General features: G+C 49.6%; 2 protein-coding genes across 4 annotated transcripts in view; one reads left to right on the forward strand and one right to left on the reverse strand.

Annotated features, from left to right (window-relative positions):
* The window catches only part of LOC135829472 (uncharacterized), an 8700-nt gene extending 8170 nt beyond the window's left edge, over positions 1-530 (forward strand). For both annotated transcript variants that reach the window (XM_065341878.1, XM_065341877.1), the window contains exon 5: positions 392-530. The gene's annotated coding sequence lies outside the window, so the exon portion shown is untranslated. The remainder of the gene's footprint in view (positions 1-391) is intronic.
* Positions 1-14809, reverse strand: part of LOC135829473 (hormone-sensitive lipase-like) — a 40131-nt gene that overhangs the window by 20022 nt on the left and 5300 nt on the right. Inside the window, exon 4 of one of the 2 annotated variants that reach the window (XM_065341881.1) lies at positions 7687-8141. The exons of the other annotated variant lie outside the window; for it this stretch is intronic. Coding sequence (XP_065197953.1) covers positions 7770-8141 — 372 coding nt within the window. The 3' untranslated portion in view covers positions 7687-7769. Of the gene's footprint in view, positions 1-7686; positions 8142-14809 lie in introns of those variants that run through there. 2 annotated transcript variants of the gene reach the window in all.

Genomic DNA, 14809 nt, shown 5'->3' on the forward strand with positions numbered 1-14809 from the left:
GACCACTACTGTGTGTTCAAAAGTATTGACCTCTGGTTTCAAAAAAGAACCTTGGGCCAGCATTTATACCACATAATCTGTGATCATTTTGTGCATAACAATTTTCCGAAAATGGACGTGTGTTATCCAATCGCCTAGAAAATTAGTAGGTTTCAAATTCAAAAAGGGGCAGAGCTTACCACACAGGGCAGAACAACATAGATCAAAAATCCTTCTCGTGACTCCGATTTTCGTGTTTCAAAAAACACTCATCATTCGTCTGATGAGTGTTTTTTGAAACACGAAACTCGGAATCACGAGAAGGATTTTTGGTCTCTGTTGTTCTGCCCTGTGTACGTGTAGTACAAGTAGTTATTGCTGCGTCTTGTTGTTTTCTTGTGTATGGACACAGGATGATGGTGGTGATGGTGATGGTGGCCATGATTGATCAACACTGGATCGCGGCGAGAATTTGTTCTGTCTGTCTCTCTCTCTCTTCCTGTGAGTCCTTCTGTCTGTCTGCCGGTACGTCTTTCTGTCCGTTTTTCTGCTTCACCTCAGACTCTAGACTGAGCTCTCTCCTTCACTTTCTCTCACTCTCGCTTGCTCTTGCTCTCACCCAGTCTCTCGCTCCCACTCACTCATTAAGTCGCGATATTCTTCATTTGCCTCCTGCATTCGCTATCGTAAGCACTACTTCCTTTGAGTATTCCATTCTTCTTCTTCTTCTTCTTCTTCTTCTTCTTCTTCTTCTTCTTCTTCTTCTTCTTCTTCTTCTTCTTCTTCTTCTTCTTCTTCTTCTTCTTCTTCTTCTTCTTCTTCTTCTTCTTCTTCTTCTTCTTCTTCTTCTTCTTCTTCTTCTTCTTCTTCTTCTTCTTCTTCTTCTTCTTCTTCTTCTTCTTCTCGGTCTTTCAATTGCTACATGACGCGCTAGAGACTGCTCTCCCTTAGCTTCTACCTAGCTCCTTTTATTGGTACATGATCACAAAGTATTTTTTCACTCCTTAGCAGTGCAACACCATGGGCCCCGCGTGCTGGGGCAAAGTGGCACGGAACCAGAATGCTGGATTTCCCCGCGTGCCCTTCGCTCCATGCACAGTACCTGACCCATGTGTAGAGTCTAGATAGATTATCTGAGTTGTGTTGAATTGTCATTCAATTTCTTTTTATTCTCAAAAACATATTATCTCTACATTCTACCTCGGTGACTTAGAACCTCGCTTTAGGTCCGTATTTGACTATTTGAGCTTAGACACTGCTGGAAAAGCAGTGCACTAGTCCGACGTCATCATGTCGAATAGCGGAACTTTTTTTAATTCTTTTCCGGTTGAACCGGTATGCTCATAGAATTATCAGCTTCTGCGCGGCCCCATTTCTGTCTATCCTTTTCACTTTGGCTGCCCTTTTCACTTTTTGCATTGCTTTTTCAAAGGGCAACTTCTTTAATTTTTCTAAGGAAGTGCTATTTTCACAGCAGCCATTTTCACAAATAATTGCTGTTGCCGGTTGAACCGGTATGCGTAATCACATTCTGCTCGTTTTTTATTCCTGCACTTGCTTTTCATTTTTACTGTCTCTTTGCCTTCGTACTTCTATTTTCAAAGCACCTTTTATTTCATTTTTCAAGGCACCGCAATTTCCAAAGAAGCCATTTACATAAATGATTTTTATACTTTTCTAAAGCACTGGCACGTAAAAAAAAAAAAAAAGTAAATTATTGTATCCGTTCCCGAAGGGAACTCACGACGGCCGCTAACACCCTCTCAACCGGGTCACTAATCACCATCACTGATTTTAAACTGCAAATCTCGCCCTAGATTCATTCACCTTGGGGAAAGGAGGGGGTATGACTCTCTCGTTTTCACGTGGACATTGAGATTGTTACAGTGGCCTGCATGTACCGTTCTTTTGCGCACGACACACAGTGACCCGGTTGAGAGGGTGTGTGTACAGCATGGTGATTAGTGACCCGGTTGAGACGGTGTGTGTACAGCATGGTGATTAGTGACCTGGTTGAGAGGGTGTGTGTACAGCATGGTGATTAGTGACCCGGTTGAGAGGGTGTGTGTACAGCATGGTGATTAGTGACCTGGTTGAGAGGGTGTGTGTACAACATGGTGATTAGTGACCTGGTTAAGAGGGTGTGTGTACAGCATGGTGATTAGTGACCCGGTTGAGAGGGTGTGTGTACAGCATGGTGATTAGTGACCTGGTTGAGACGGTGTGTGTACAGCATGGTGATTAGTGACCTGGTTGAGAGGGTGTGTGTACAGCATGGTGATTAGTGACCTGGTTGAGAGGGTGTGTGTACTGTACAGCATGGTGATTAGTGACCCGGTTGAGAGGGTGTGTGTACTGCATGGTGATTAGTGACCCGGTTGAGAGGGTGTGTGTACAGCATGGTGATTAGTGACCCGGTTGAGAGGGTGTGTGTACAGCATGGTGATTAGTGACCTGGTTGAGAGGGTGTGTGTACAGCATGGTGATTAGTGACCCGGTTGAGAGGGTGTGTGTACAGCATGGTGATTAGTGACCTGGTTGAGAGGGTGTGTGTACAGCATGGTGATTAGTGACCTGGTTGAGGGTGTGTGTACAGCATGGTGATTAGTGACCCGGTTGAGAGGGTGTGTGTACAGCATGGTGATTAGTGACCCGGTTGAGAGGGTGTGTGTACTGTACAGCATGGTGATTAGTAACCCGGTTGAGAGGGTGTGTGTACAGCATGGTGATTAGTGACCCGGTTGAGAGGGTGTGTGTACAGCATGGTGATTAGTGACCTGGTTGAGAGGGTGTGTGTACAGCATGGTGATTAGTGACCTGGTTGAGACGGTGTGTGTACAGCATGGTGATTAGTGACCTGGTTGAGAGGGTGTGTGTACAGCATGGTGATTAGTGACCCGGTTGAGAGGGTGTGTGTACAGCATGGTGATTAGTGACCTGGTTGAGAGGGTGTGTGTACAGCATGGTGATTAGTGACCTGGTTGAGACGGTGTGTGTACAGCATGGTGATTAGTAACCCGGTTGAGAGGGTGTGTGTACAGCATGGTGATTAGTGACCCGGTTGAGAGGGTGTGTGTACAGCATGGTGATTAGTAACCCGGTTGAGAGGGTGTGTGTACAGCATGGTGATTAGTGACCTGGTTGAGAGGGTGTGTGTACAGCATGGTGATTAGTAACCCGGTTGAGAGGGTGTGTGTACAGCATGGTGATTAGTGACCCGGTTGAGAGGGTGTGTACAGCATGGTGATTAGTGACCTGGTTGAGACGGTGTGTGTACAGCATGGTGATTAGTGACCTGGTTGAGAGGGTGTGTGTACAGCATGGTGATTAGTGACCTGGTTGAGAGGGTGTGTGTACAGCATGGTGATTAGTGACCTGGTTGAGAGGGTGTGTGTACAGCATGGTGATTAGTGACCCGGTTGAGAGGGTGTGTGTACAGCATGGTGATTAGTGACCCGGTTGAGAGGGTGTGTGTACAGCATGGTGATTAGTGACCCGGTTGATGGGTGTGTGTACAGCATGGTGATTAGTAACCCGGTTGAGAGGGTGTGTGTACAGCATGGTGATTAGTGACCCGGTTGAGAGGGTGTGTGTACAGCATGGTGATTAGTGACCCGGTTGAGAGGGTGTGTGTACAGCATGGTGATTAGTGACCCGGTTGAGAGGGTGTGTGTACAGCATGGTGATTAGTGACCTGGTTGAGACGGTGTGTGTACAGCATGGTGATTAGTGACCCGGTTGAGAGGGTGTGTGTACAGCATGGTGATGAGTGACCCGGTTGAGAGGGTGTGTGTACAGCATGGTGATTAGTGACCTGGTTGAGAGGGTGTGTGTACAGCATGGTGATTAGTGACCCGGTTGAGAGGGTGTGTGTACAGCATGGTGATTAGTGACCCGGTTGAGAGGGTGTGTGTACAGCATGGTGATTAGTGACCCGGTTGAGAGGGTGTGTGTACAGCATGGTGATTAGTGACCTGGTTGAGAGGGTGTGTGTGTACAGCATGGTGATTAGTGACCTGGTTGAGAGGGTGTGTGTACAGCATGGTGATTAGTGACCTGGTTGAGAGGGTGTGTGTACAGCATGGTGATTAGTGACCTGGTTGAGAGGGTGTGTGTACAGCATGGTGATTAGTGACCCGGTTGAGAGGGTGTGTGTACAGCATGGTGATGAGTGACCCGGTTGAGAGGGTGTGTGTACAGCATGGTGATTAGTGACCTGGTTGAGAGGGTGTGTGTACAGCATGGTGATTAGTGACCCGGTTGAGAGGGTGTGTGTACAGCATGGTGATTAGTGACCCGGTTGAGAGGGTGTGTGTACAGCATAGTGATTAGTGACCCGGTTGAGAGGGTGTGTGTACAGCATGGTGATTAGTGACCTTGTTGAGACGGTGTGTGTACAGCATGGTGATTAGTGACCTGGTTGAGAGGGTGTGTGTACAGCATGGTGATTAGTGACCTGGTTGAGAGGGTGTGTGTACAGCATGGTGATTAGTGACCCGGTTGAGAGGGTGTGTGTACAGCATGGTGATTAGTGACCTGGTTGAGAGGGTGTGTGTACAGCATGGTGATTAGTGACCCGGTTGAGAGGGTGTGTGTACAGCATGGTGATTAGTGACCCGGTTGAGAGGGTGTGTGTACAGCATGGTGATTAGTGACCTGGTTGAGAGGGTGTGTGTACAGCATGGTGATTAGTGACCCGGTTGAGAGGGTGTGTGTACAGCATGGTGATTAGTGACCTGGTTGAGACGGTGTGTGTACAGCATGGTGATTAGTGACCTGGTTGAGAGGGTGTGTGTACAGCATGGTGATTAGTGACCTGGTTGAGAGGGTGTGTGTACTGTACAGCATGGTGATTAGTGACCCGGTTGAGAGGGTGTGTGTACTGCATGGTGATTAGTGACCCGGTTGAGAGGGTGTGTGTACAGCATGGTGATTAGTAACCCGGTTGAGAGGGTGTGTGTACAGCATGGTGATTAGTGACCCGGTTGAGACGGTGTGTGTACAGCATGGTGATTAGTGACCTGGTTGAGAGGGTGTGTGTACAGCATGGTGATTAGTAACCCGGTTGAGAGGGTGTGTGTACAGCATGGTGATTAGTGACCCGGTTGAGAGGGTGTGTGTACAGCATGGTGATTAGTGACCTGGTTGAGAGGGTGTGTGTACAGCATGGTGATTAGTGACCTGGTTGAGGGTGTGTGTACAGCATGGTGATTAGTGACCCGGTTGAGAGGGTGTGTGTACAGCATGGTGATTAGTGACCTGGTTGAGAGGGTGTGTGTACTGTACAGCATGGTGATTAGTAACCCGGTTGAGAGGGTGTGTGTACAGCATGGTGATTAGTGACCCGGTTGAGAGGGTGTGTGTACAGCATGGTGATTAGTGACCTGGTTGAGAGGGTGTGTGTACAGCATGGTGATTAGTGACCTGGTTGAGACGGTGTGTGTACAGCATGGTGATTAGTGACCTGGTTGAGAGGGTGTGTGTACAGCATGGTGATTAGTGACCCGGTTGAGAGGGTGTGTGTACAGCATGGTGATTAGTGACCTGGTTGAGAGGGTGTGTGTACAGCATGGTGATTAGTGACCTGGTTGAGAGGGTGTGTGTACAGCATGGTGATTAGTAACCCGGTTGAGAGGGTGTGTGTACAGCATGGTGATTAGTGACCTGGTTGAGAGGGTGTGTGTACAGCATGGTGATTAGTGACCCGGTTGAGAGGGTGTGTGTACAGCATGGTGACTAGTGACCCGGTTGAGAGGGTGTGTGTACAGCATGGTGATTAGTGACCCGGTTGAGAGGGTGTGTGTACAGCATGGTGATTAGTAACCCGGTTGAGAGGGTGTGTGTACAGCATGGTGATTAGTAACCCGGTTGATGGGTGTGTGTACAGCATGGTGATTAGTGACCCGGTTGAGAGGGTGTGTGTACAGCATGGTGATTAGTAACCCGGTTGAGAGGGTGTGTGTACAGCATGGTGATTAGTGACCCGGTTGAGAGGGTGTGTGTACAGCATGGTGATTAGTGACCCGGTTGAGAGGGTGTGTGTACAGCATGGTGATTAGTGACCTGGTTGAGAGGGTGTGTGTACAGCATGGTGATTAGTGACCTGGTTGAGACGGTGTGTGTACAGCATGGTGATTAGTAACCCGGTTGAGAGGGTGTGTGTACAGCATGGTGATTAGTGACCCGGTTGAGAGGGTGTGTGTACAGCATGGTGATTAGTGACCCGGTTGAGAGGGTGTGTGTACAGCATGGTGATTAGTGACCCGGTTGAGAGGGTGTGTGTACAGCATGGTGATTAGTGACCTGGTTGAGACGGTGTGTGTACAGCATGGTGATTAGTGACCCGGTTGAGAGGGTGTGTGTACAGCATGGTGATGAGTGACCCGGTTGAGAGGGTGTGTGTACAGCATGGTGATTAGTGACCTGGTTGAGAGGGTGTGTGTACAGCATGGTGATTAGTGACCCGGTTGAGAGGGTGTGTGTACAGCATGGTGATTAGTGACCCGGTTGAGAGGGTGTGTGTACAGCATGGTGATTAGTGACCCGGTTGAGAGGGTGTGTGTACAGCATGGTGATTAGTGACCTGGTTGAGAGGGTGTGTGTGTACAGCATGGTGATTAGTGACCTGGTTGAGAGGGTGTGTGTACAGCATGGTGATTAGTGACCTGGTTGAGAGGGTGTGTGTACAGCATGGTGATTAGTGACCTGGTTGAGAGGGTGTGTGTACAGCATGGTGATTAGTGACCCGGTTGAGAGGGTGTGTGTACAGCATGGTGATGAGTGACCCGGTTGAGAGGGTGTGTGTACAGCATGGTGATTAGTGACCTGGTTGAGAGGGTGTGTGTACAGCATGGTGATTAGTGACCCGGTTGAGAGGGTGTGTGTACAGCATGGTGATTAGTGACCCGGTTGAGAGGGTGTGTGTACAGCATGGTGATTAGTGACCTGGTTGAGACGGTGTGTGTACAGCATGGTGATTAGTGACCTGGTTGAGAGGGTGTGTGTACAGCATGGTGATTAGTGACCCGGTTGAGAGGGTGTGTGTACAGCATGGTGATTAGTGACCCGGTTGAGAGGGTGTGTACAGCATGGTGATTAGTGACCTGGTTGAGACGGTGTGTGTACAGCATGGTGATTAGTGACCTGGTTGAGAGGGTGTGTGTACAGCATGGTGATTAGTGACCTGGTTGAGAGGGTGTGTGTACAGCATGGTGATTAGTGACCTGGTTGAGAGGGTGTGTGTACAGCATGGTGATTAGTGACCCGGCTGAGAGGGTGTGTGAATATTAGTTTAGTTTACATCAATATCAAAATTGTTGTATAGCAGGGTGTCGTTGCCTCCTCCATGATCCATCAGCACTGTTAATTAGCCTGGCCATAATAATACGCCTACCCCTGACATGCTTGCCTGCCTAAGTTACTCGTGTGCACGCATGCATTCTTGCCGGAAATGTCTACCTGTGGCGACAATAATTTTTTCATGAACTGGTATTCTTTTTTAGTGTTTGCACACTCTTGGCTGCTGCTGTGGCACTTTTGTATTTTCGTGCTGCTGCGCTCTGTACGGCTGCACTAGCCGTATTAACTGTCGTACCCAGATGCACACATAATCAATCCTTGGCTACGCTTTGGAATTGTTTTCGTTGCCGAGGCTATGTCCTCATCTCTCTTCGTTTTGTTTTCGCTGCCTGGGCTCTCATTAATCTTTGCTTGCTTGCTTGCTTGTATCGCTGAGGGAACATACGCTGGCTTGTATTCGTGGGTCCCCATGGTGCATGGGCCACGCGGACTCATCCGGCGGATATGTGTGAATAATAATAATAATAATAATATTTTTTTTTTAAATAGTTCAATACTCGTAAAATGAGTGCCAATGGGCAAATGTCCGGTGCTGCACTGAGAACGCATGAGTGGTGACATCTCGTACTGCAATAGGAACTACTTGTATCACGACTAACATCTTGGTCGTGTTTCTTGATTGCTGCGTCCATCAACTCAATGCACACGTCGGTGGCTTGCCGCGCCAAGCGGCTGACTGCGTGGAAGTTGAGGAAGCCATGTGATATTCCGTCGAATGGGCGTAGTGTCACATCCTTGCCGAGTGCGTGCAGACGACGCGCCATGACAATGGAATCATCCAAGAGTGGGTCAAACGAACTTGGCTGAAAGGTACAACAGAACGGATGGAGAGAGAGAAAGAGAGTGTGTGTGAGAGAGAGAGAAAGTGTGTGTGTGTGTGTGTGTGTGTGTGTGTGTGTGTGTGTGTGTGTGTGTGTGTGTGAGAGAGAGAGAGAGAGAGAGAGAGAGAGAGAGAGAGAGAGAGAGAGAGAGAGAGAGAGAGAGAGAGAGAGAGAGAGAGAGAGAGAGAGAGAGAGAGAGAGAGATGCACACACACACACACCTGTACTTGTTGCTCACTGCCAAAACTGGTCACGTGGGTCTCCCCGGGAGAGGGGAGAGAGACTCGAAAGGAATCTTGGAAAGATGACTCAATTGGTTATTGAACCGCCCAACGGCCGACACCCCCTGAAATACCCAAAACTCTGGGTGGACTTGAAAACGATCCCACTTATGGGCTCACCACACCTCAGTAAGTGGGTGAGGACAAGGTGCAGAAAAAGGATTGACGGCATCAGGGTATCCGTCCTGGGATCCAACTGCAGTTACCCCTGCCCCCAGTGAAGGTAATACTTTCTACTAGTGCGGGTGGCTAAATCAGGCTGGATCTGATTTAGACATCACTGGCACCATTGATTACACAAGAGTTAATCTAGCCAGAAGCAGTCCATGGTTACCAGGTATGTATACGAAGTACTTCAAATAGAAAGTGTACAACCCTGGAACCAACAAAGGTGGCAAGTACAACATTACTGTATAGCAGGAAATTTTCGGACGGAAATATTTTCGGACAAAGCTGATTTTCGACCTTTCGTACGGATTTTATTTTCGTACAGTGCTTCATGCTAAATGCACGTATTTGCATGCGGCACGCATGTACATGTATAGTGTACATAACAGCAAATTTTAATACGGAATTAATTTTAGTACAAAAGAGGCTGTGTACGAAATCGTACGAAAATAAATTCCGTCCGAAAATTTCCTGCTATACAGTACCCAACACAATCAGGCATAAGTGTACCCACCAACTGAACTAGCTGGCACACACACACACACACACACACACACACACACACACACACACACACACACACACACACACACACACACACACACACACACACACACACACAGAGTAAGAGCTAGCACGAAGAAATCTATCGGCAAAGAAACTAGCTTTCTTACTTGAACACCCACAAAGGAGCACAATAATGTAGCATGTTGAAATGTTCTTGTACTCAAAGATACCGATAAGAAGTACGGCTGAGCCTCAGGCAACTCTTCCACTAGACAGCAGGGGTCCTTCTCCAATGGAGGTCGCTGTCATGGAAGTTCTATCAGCTCATACTGCACACTACTCTCTGTGGAAGGGGTGCTAGTAACCCACCTTCCCATTCCTAGCAGGGTCCAGCACATACATGTAGATGATCTACATGTGCTTACCAAGGTGCTCTGTGCACACTTCACATGACTGACTATTAGAGAGAGGTTAAGCTGCACGTTATTCCCGTAGCTATGCAGAAGACGTTACTTCAGTAACGTCTGGCGCTAGCCAGGGTCCACACAGCTTTAATTTGGTGTTTGTTTGTTTGTGTGTTTGTGTCACGCCTGGAGCTATCCCGTATCTTTCCCGTATCTGTCCCGTATCTGTGACTACAAAGGCTCTACAGGATTGTACATAACAGCTGTCCACAATATTTGCTGGCTCCCGTATCTGTCCCGTACCGTACCAATATTCGTCGTATTATGTATACGACTCCCTGATATAGAGGGAGATTTGGAAAGAAATAGTGAGGCGAGGAGGAATTAAATTAGAATAGACGCCAAATAGGTGATAGGATGCGTCAGCAAAAACATACTTTGGAAGAGAAATCCCGTCGTCCCCAAAATAAGCGTCAACGGGCGATTCAGTGCCGGTCACAGGAAACGTCGGAAGAGAGATCCCGTCGACTCCAGAGCGCCCGTGATCGGCAGAGTCAGCGCCGGTCCAAGGAAACGTCAGGGCAGACATCCTGTCGACTCAGAACGCCCGTGATCGGCAGAGTCAGCGCCGGTGACAGGAAACGTCAGGGCAGACATCCCGTCGAGTCCAGAACGCCCGTGATCGGCAGAGTCAGCGCCGGTCACAGGAAACGTCAGGACAGACATCTCGTCGACTCCAGATCGCCCGTGATTGGCAGAGTCAGCGCCGGTCCCAGGAAACGTCGGACGACACAAATGCAAGAAATGAGCATAGGAGGCTTAATCGTGCTGATTCGTGTCATGCTACTGCAGCTGCGCACATGGAAACTGTGTGATGCATGTGAGAGCAAAAAATACCGATCGATTTCTTTTTGAAATGACGGCGAAAAGTTTCGTTTCGAGATCGGCCAAACTGTGTTGATGTACAGTATAAGAAGATCAAAAAGAAAAGAAGGAGCAAACCAGAAGTGGATGAAATTAGAGAAAAAAAACAATCTGAAATAAATTCTACAAAATTAATACTCTTGCCTAACTCATATTTAAACTGATCGAAACGTTTTTGCAATACAATGATGCGGCGAATCAACGGAAAAAAACATTTCCATCAGTTCTAATAACATGTACGATGAGGTAGGAAAAAAAGCATAGCGTAGGGCCCTGAGCTTCCAAGCTCTCTCGTTTCTGAAGTGATGCGCAATATCACGTCAAATTAGGCGTAAACCTCCAAATTTCGACGTGAGCTGCAGGTCACTCGCGTTGTTTTCCAACGCGCGAGCTGAACTTTCGTGTCACGTAAAGCTTAACCTCTCTATTAACACCCCTTCCCAGACACGCAATATGTCTCAGGCACAATCGATTTTCTATGGAACTTACATGGCCAGCTACTCATTACACACAGACTAGCTGCTCCATACATAGCTACTCATTACACACAAACTGCTCCTTGCATTGATCAGAAAGGCTTGAAAATGCTAACGGTACAGTCAGACCTCGCTTAACCGCACACATCCGTTTTCCACAAAAATATCCGGATAGGCGAGGGAACTGGATAACCGAACACCGGTTACATTGGATGCATCACGTATGCTGTAAATCTGTAGCCAGCTATTTTCTTCCGGGTCGCGAGGGATCCGGATAAGCGATGTCTGACTGTACCTCACACCCAGACCCAGAGCTACAGGCCAGGGCCTGTCACAACATTGCTGACCTCTGACTCTGTGGCTCCAGCAGATCCTGTGAAGTACGTACATGTGCATGTACTTCAGAATTAGGTTGTTTACATGCTCATCATGTCACATGTAGAGACTACACAGAAGACTCTCTACTCTTGGTCTCCTTTTTGGTGAAACACACTTCCAACATTGCACATGTTGTAAGGTTGCCTAATTTAGTTACATGGACATGACTATTGCATCTAGTCACAATTCAAATCACTCAAATCACTCAAATCCTCAAATCAAATCAAATTCAAATCCTCAAATCCTCAAATCAAATACTCAAATCACATACCTACGTGTGGTATAGCAGTGTTTGGGTTTTCCGGGGCATCGGAAAGGTTCCTTCTCGAAAGAGTTTTGGACAGGGGTGTATTTGCGGACAGTTCCTGATCAATAGGCTAGTTTGTGTAACCGAATGGCGCCTAGTAGCATGCACTATGATCCGACACACCGCCAAAAACAACAACCGACCGTTCCTTCTTCCTTCTAAGATTCTGTTGAGTAAGAAAAGTGTACGGTATTATATGTGACCAAAAAGATACAGTGAAAGAAAAGCCTAGCAAAGCATTGCAAGGCACGTTGGTTCGGCTGCGTTGGTTCAGCTGCACGCTAGTGCAAACATGCAGATCGACAATGTTGGGCGGAAACCAAACACCACAACATTTCCAGAAACTAACTTGTTCACACCTACAAACAATCATGAGTCCATACCGTGTCTGGTCTGGTTTGTTATGTTAGCAACCTAGAATGCATTGAACACATGGATTCGATCACACATTCCCCCTGGTAACACAACAAAACAGGGAACTTGCACTAAAACGTAAAACTAAGGTTCTCCAAAGAAAAGAACCAACAATCCACCAACAGCTAAACAAGAGAACAGCAAAATGCGTAATGGGTCTTGCATTTGCTAGCTTGCTCCTAACTAAGCACGCGCCAAGGTAGACTGATAACACGGCACACATACAGTTTCAGGAGCCATAGCGCTGCGGTGGCCTAATGGCAGATCTGTCTCGCAGTGACATGCGGATGCTGCCATCCCCTATGTTGGGCTCAGGGCCTGGCAGCACTGATGCTGGCTGGTACAGATAACCACCATCTGTAGCCGCTGCACTGTCGTCCATCGGCGCTGTTGGTTGGGCCATGTCACGGGCGACATCCCTCTTGATGATCTCCACGTTGACAATCTTCTCGGCTGAGCGTGGATCGGCAGCCCGAGTGATGACAACTGTTGACGGCGACACAACGCGAACAATGCGCCACCCAGGCTCGTACGGTGCCAGGCATTTGCGGCTCCGGGAAGGCCGACGTAACAGCACCGCATCCCCTACGCTGTACTCTGCTCCTTCGATCACGCTCTCTGTGTCGTTCCGGGAGAGCTCTTCGTTTACGAGGTCTCGCACACGTGCCGTCTTCTCTGCCAAGCTTTCAACCCAGCTTGACAAACTGAGGTCTTCTTCCTCGCGCTCGACCAGGAGGTTGCGTGGTTTCCATCCCATCATTGCGGCGCATGGCAAAATCCCAGTAGCACTGTGCGGCCGCACCCTGTAGTGGTAGAGCAGCATGCTCAGCTCTGTCTGCCAATCGCTGCTGTACTCGACCACTTTGCGGATAAGACCCAGCAGCGTGCGATTGAAGCGCTCGGCTCCCCCTTGGCTCTGAGGGTGGCGCACAGCTCCATGCCTCACATGTACGCCGAATATCGATAGCAGAGACGACACCACACAGTTAACAAACTCCGTGCCGTTGTCACATCGAATTACGCTTGGTGGGCCAAACCGGGTGCAAATACCAACAAGCGCCTCCGCGACACTGACACCATCATGGCGGGCTAGGGGTACGACTTCCACCCACCGTGTGAACATGTCCACACACACGAGGACACAATGGTAGGAACTACTGCGGCTGGGCCCCAGCTCTAACGTATCAATCTGGATGACTTCCCACGGCCTGGTTGGTAGGTCGCTTCTCGCTGCCGGAGGGTTGGGCTCTCCTCGCGACGGGTTCGCTGCACGGCACGTCCCGCAGTCTCGGACGACTTCCTGGCAGCGGTGCGCTATCTGTGGGAAATGACAGCACTTCCGAAGACTGCCCCACATGGTCTCCCAGTTACCATGTCCGGTGTTGCGGTGAGCAGCACCGACGGCTTCACTCTGCAGTGCAGTAGGCAGGACCGGTACGATCACATCACCATCGACGGGGTCCACACGACTGAGGTACAGGACGCCATCAATAACACGCAGCTGACCCTTCGATTTCTTGTACAGCTGGCTCATCACTTGCTTCCCATCCTGTAGCTGTGTCACTGTCAGCTGCACGTCCGCATCTACTGCTTGGCACCCGCGGATAGACTGTATCGACGTTGGCCCCTTCATAGAGCTTGCTGGTAGCGCTGCTGCGATTTCACTTGCTTCCTCCCGACAGGGAGGCCATGAGGTCGGCACGCGGGTGAGCCGATCTGCAACGTTCGACTCCGAGGGGACCCACTCCACGGACACCGTCATGCCAGCAGCAGCCACAGTGTCCTGAAACACCTGCAGGCGGAGACGGACGAGAGACTCGTGGAGACCCCCGACCTTCACGCGATGAGTATTCTGCGAGACCGAGCGCAGCCACCCAGCAACCGTCTTCGAGTCGGTCACGATGGTCAGGTTCTTGACGTCCCACCGGATGGCCATATCCAGCGCCTTCAGAGACGACTCGAGCTCCGCCACATTGATATGACGCTGGTCTGCTTTGTCTCGCAACCATGAACCATCCTCGACAACCTTGCCATCCTGCGTCAGCACCGCGGCAATTGCCAGGTTGGATGCGTCACAATACGCTCGCCACGTACCCATCGTTGGGTCAGCGTACCACACTCCGCTAACGGGATCATCATTGCACAGGCGGTGAACAATGTCGCGGCAACACTTCAAGACAGCTTCCGGTACAGCCTGATCCCATGCCACCTCTGACGTGCAGGCAAGGCGCTTGACATACGAACACGATGGGCGCAGCCAGGCACACACAGGGTAGTGCCCAATCACTCTGCCACACCAACTAAACAGTTCACGCTTCGTTGGTTTGTCGGGTAGCTGTAGAGACACACCTTCGCGACGCGTCCACGACACACTCCCCTCGTCATCAGCCTGAAGTTGCAGACCTAGCACACGCGCACTCACGGCTGGCTCAGCCGGTTTGGTTGGCAGGCCATACTCCAGGAGCCGCGACTTGGTGCGGTCGACGAGCTGCTCTGGGACGTAGAGATCATCCACGTAGTTGTCTACGCCAGCGAGATCACGCGTGGCCCACTTCACGATCAAGTCCATTGCCTTTGGAGCCACGGACAGCCCGAAGCCCATCCGCTCCAGGACGTACACTTCGCCACGCCACACCACGCACTGATAACGCCACAAATCGGGATGAATGCGTACCTGTAGGTACGCTTTGCTGATATCCAGCAGCTGATACGCTTGCGGAACGCCCGCTTGACGCCACCTCCGTAGTGTCTCGCCACATGCCGGAGCGTCGGTGCCAGGGTGCGACCTCAG

The sequence above is a fragment of the Sycon ciliatum genome, chromosome 13 (assembly GCF_964019385.1).
Source record: "Sycon ciliatum chromosome 13, ocSycCili1.1, whole genome shotgun sequence".
In the NCBI taxonomy this organism is placed as follows: Eukaryota; Metazoa; Porifera; class Calcarea; order Leucosolenida; family Sycettidae; genus Sycon; species Sycon ciliatum.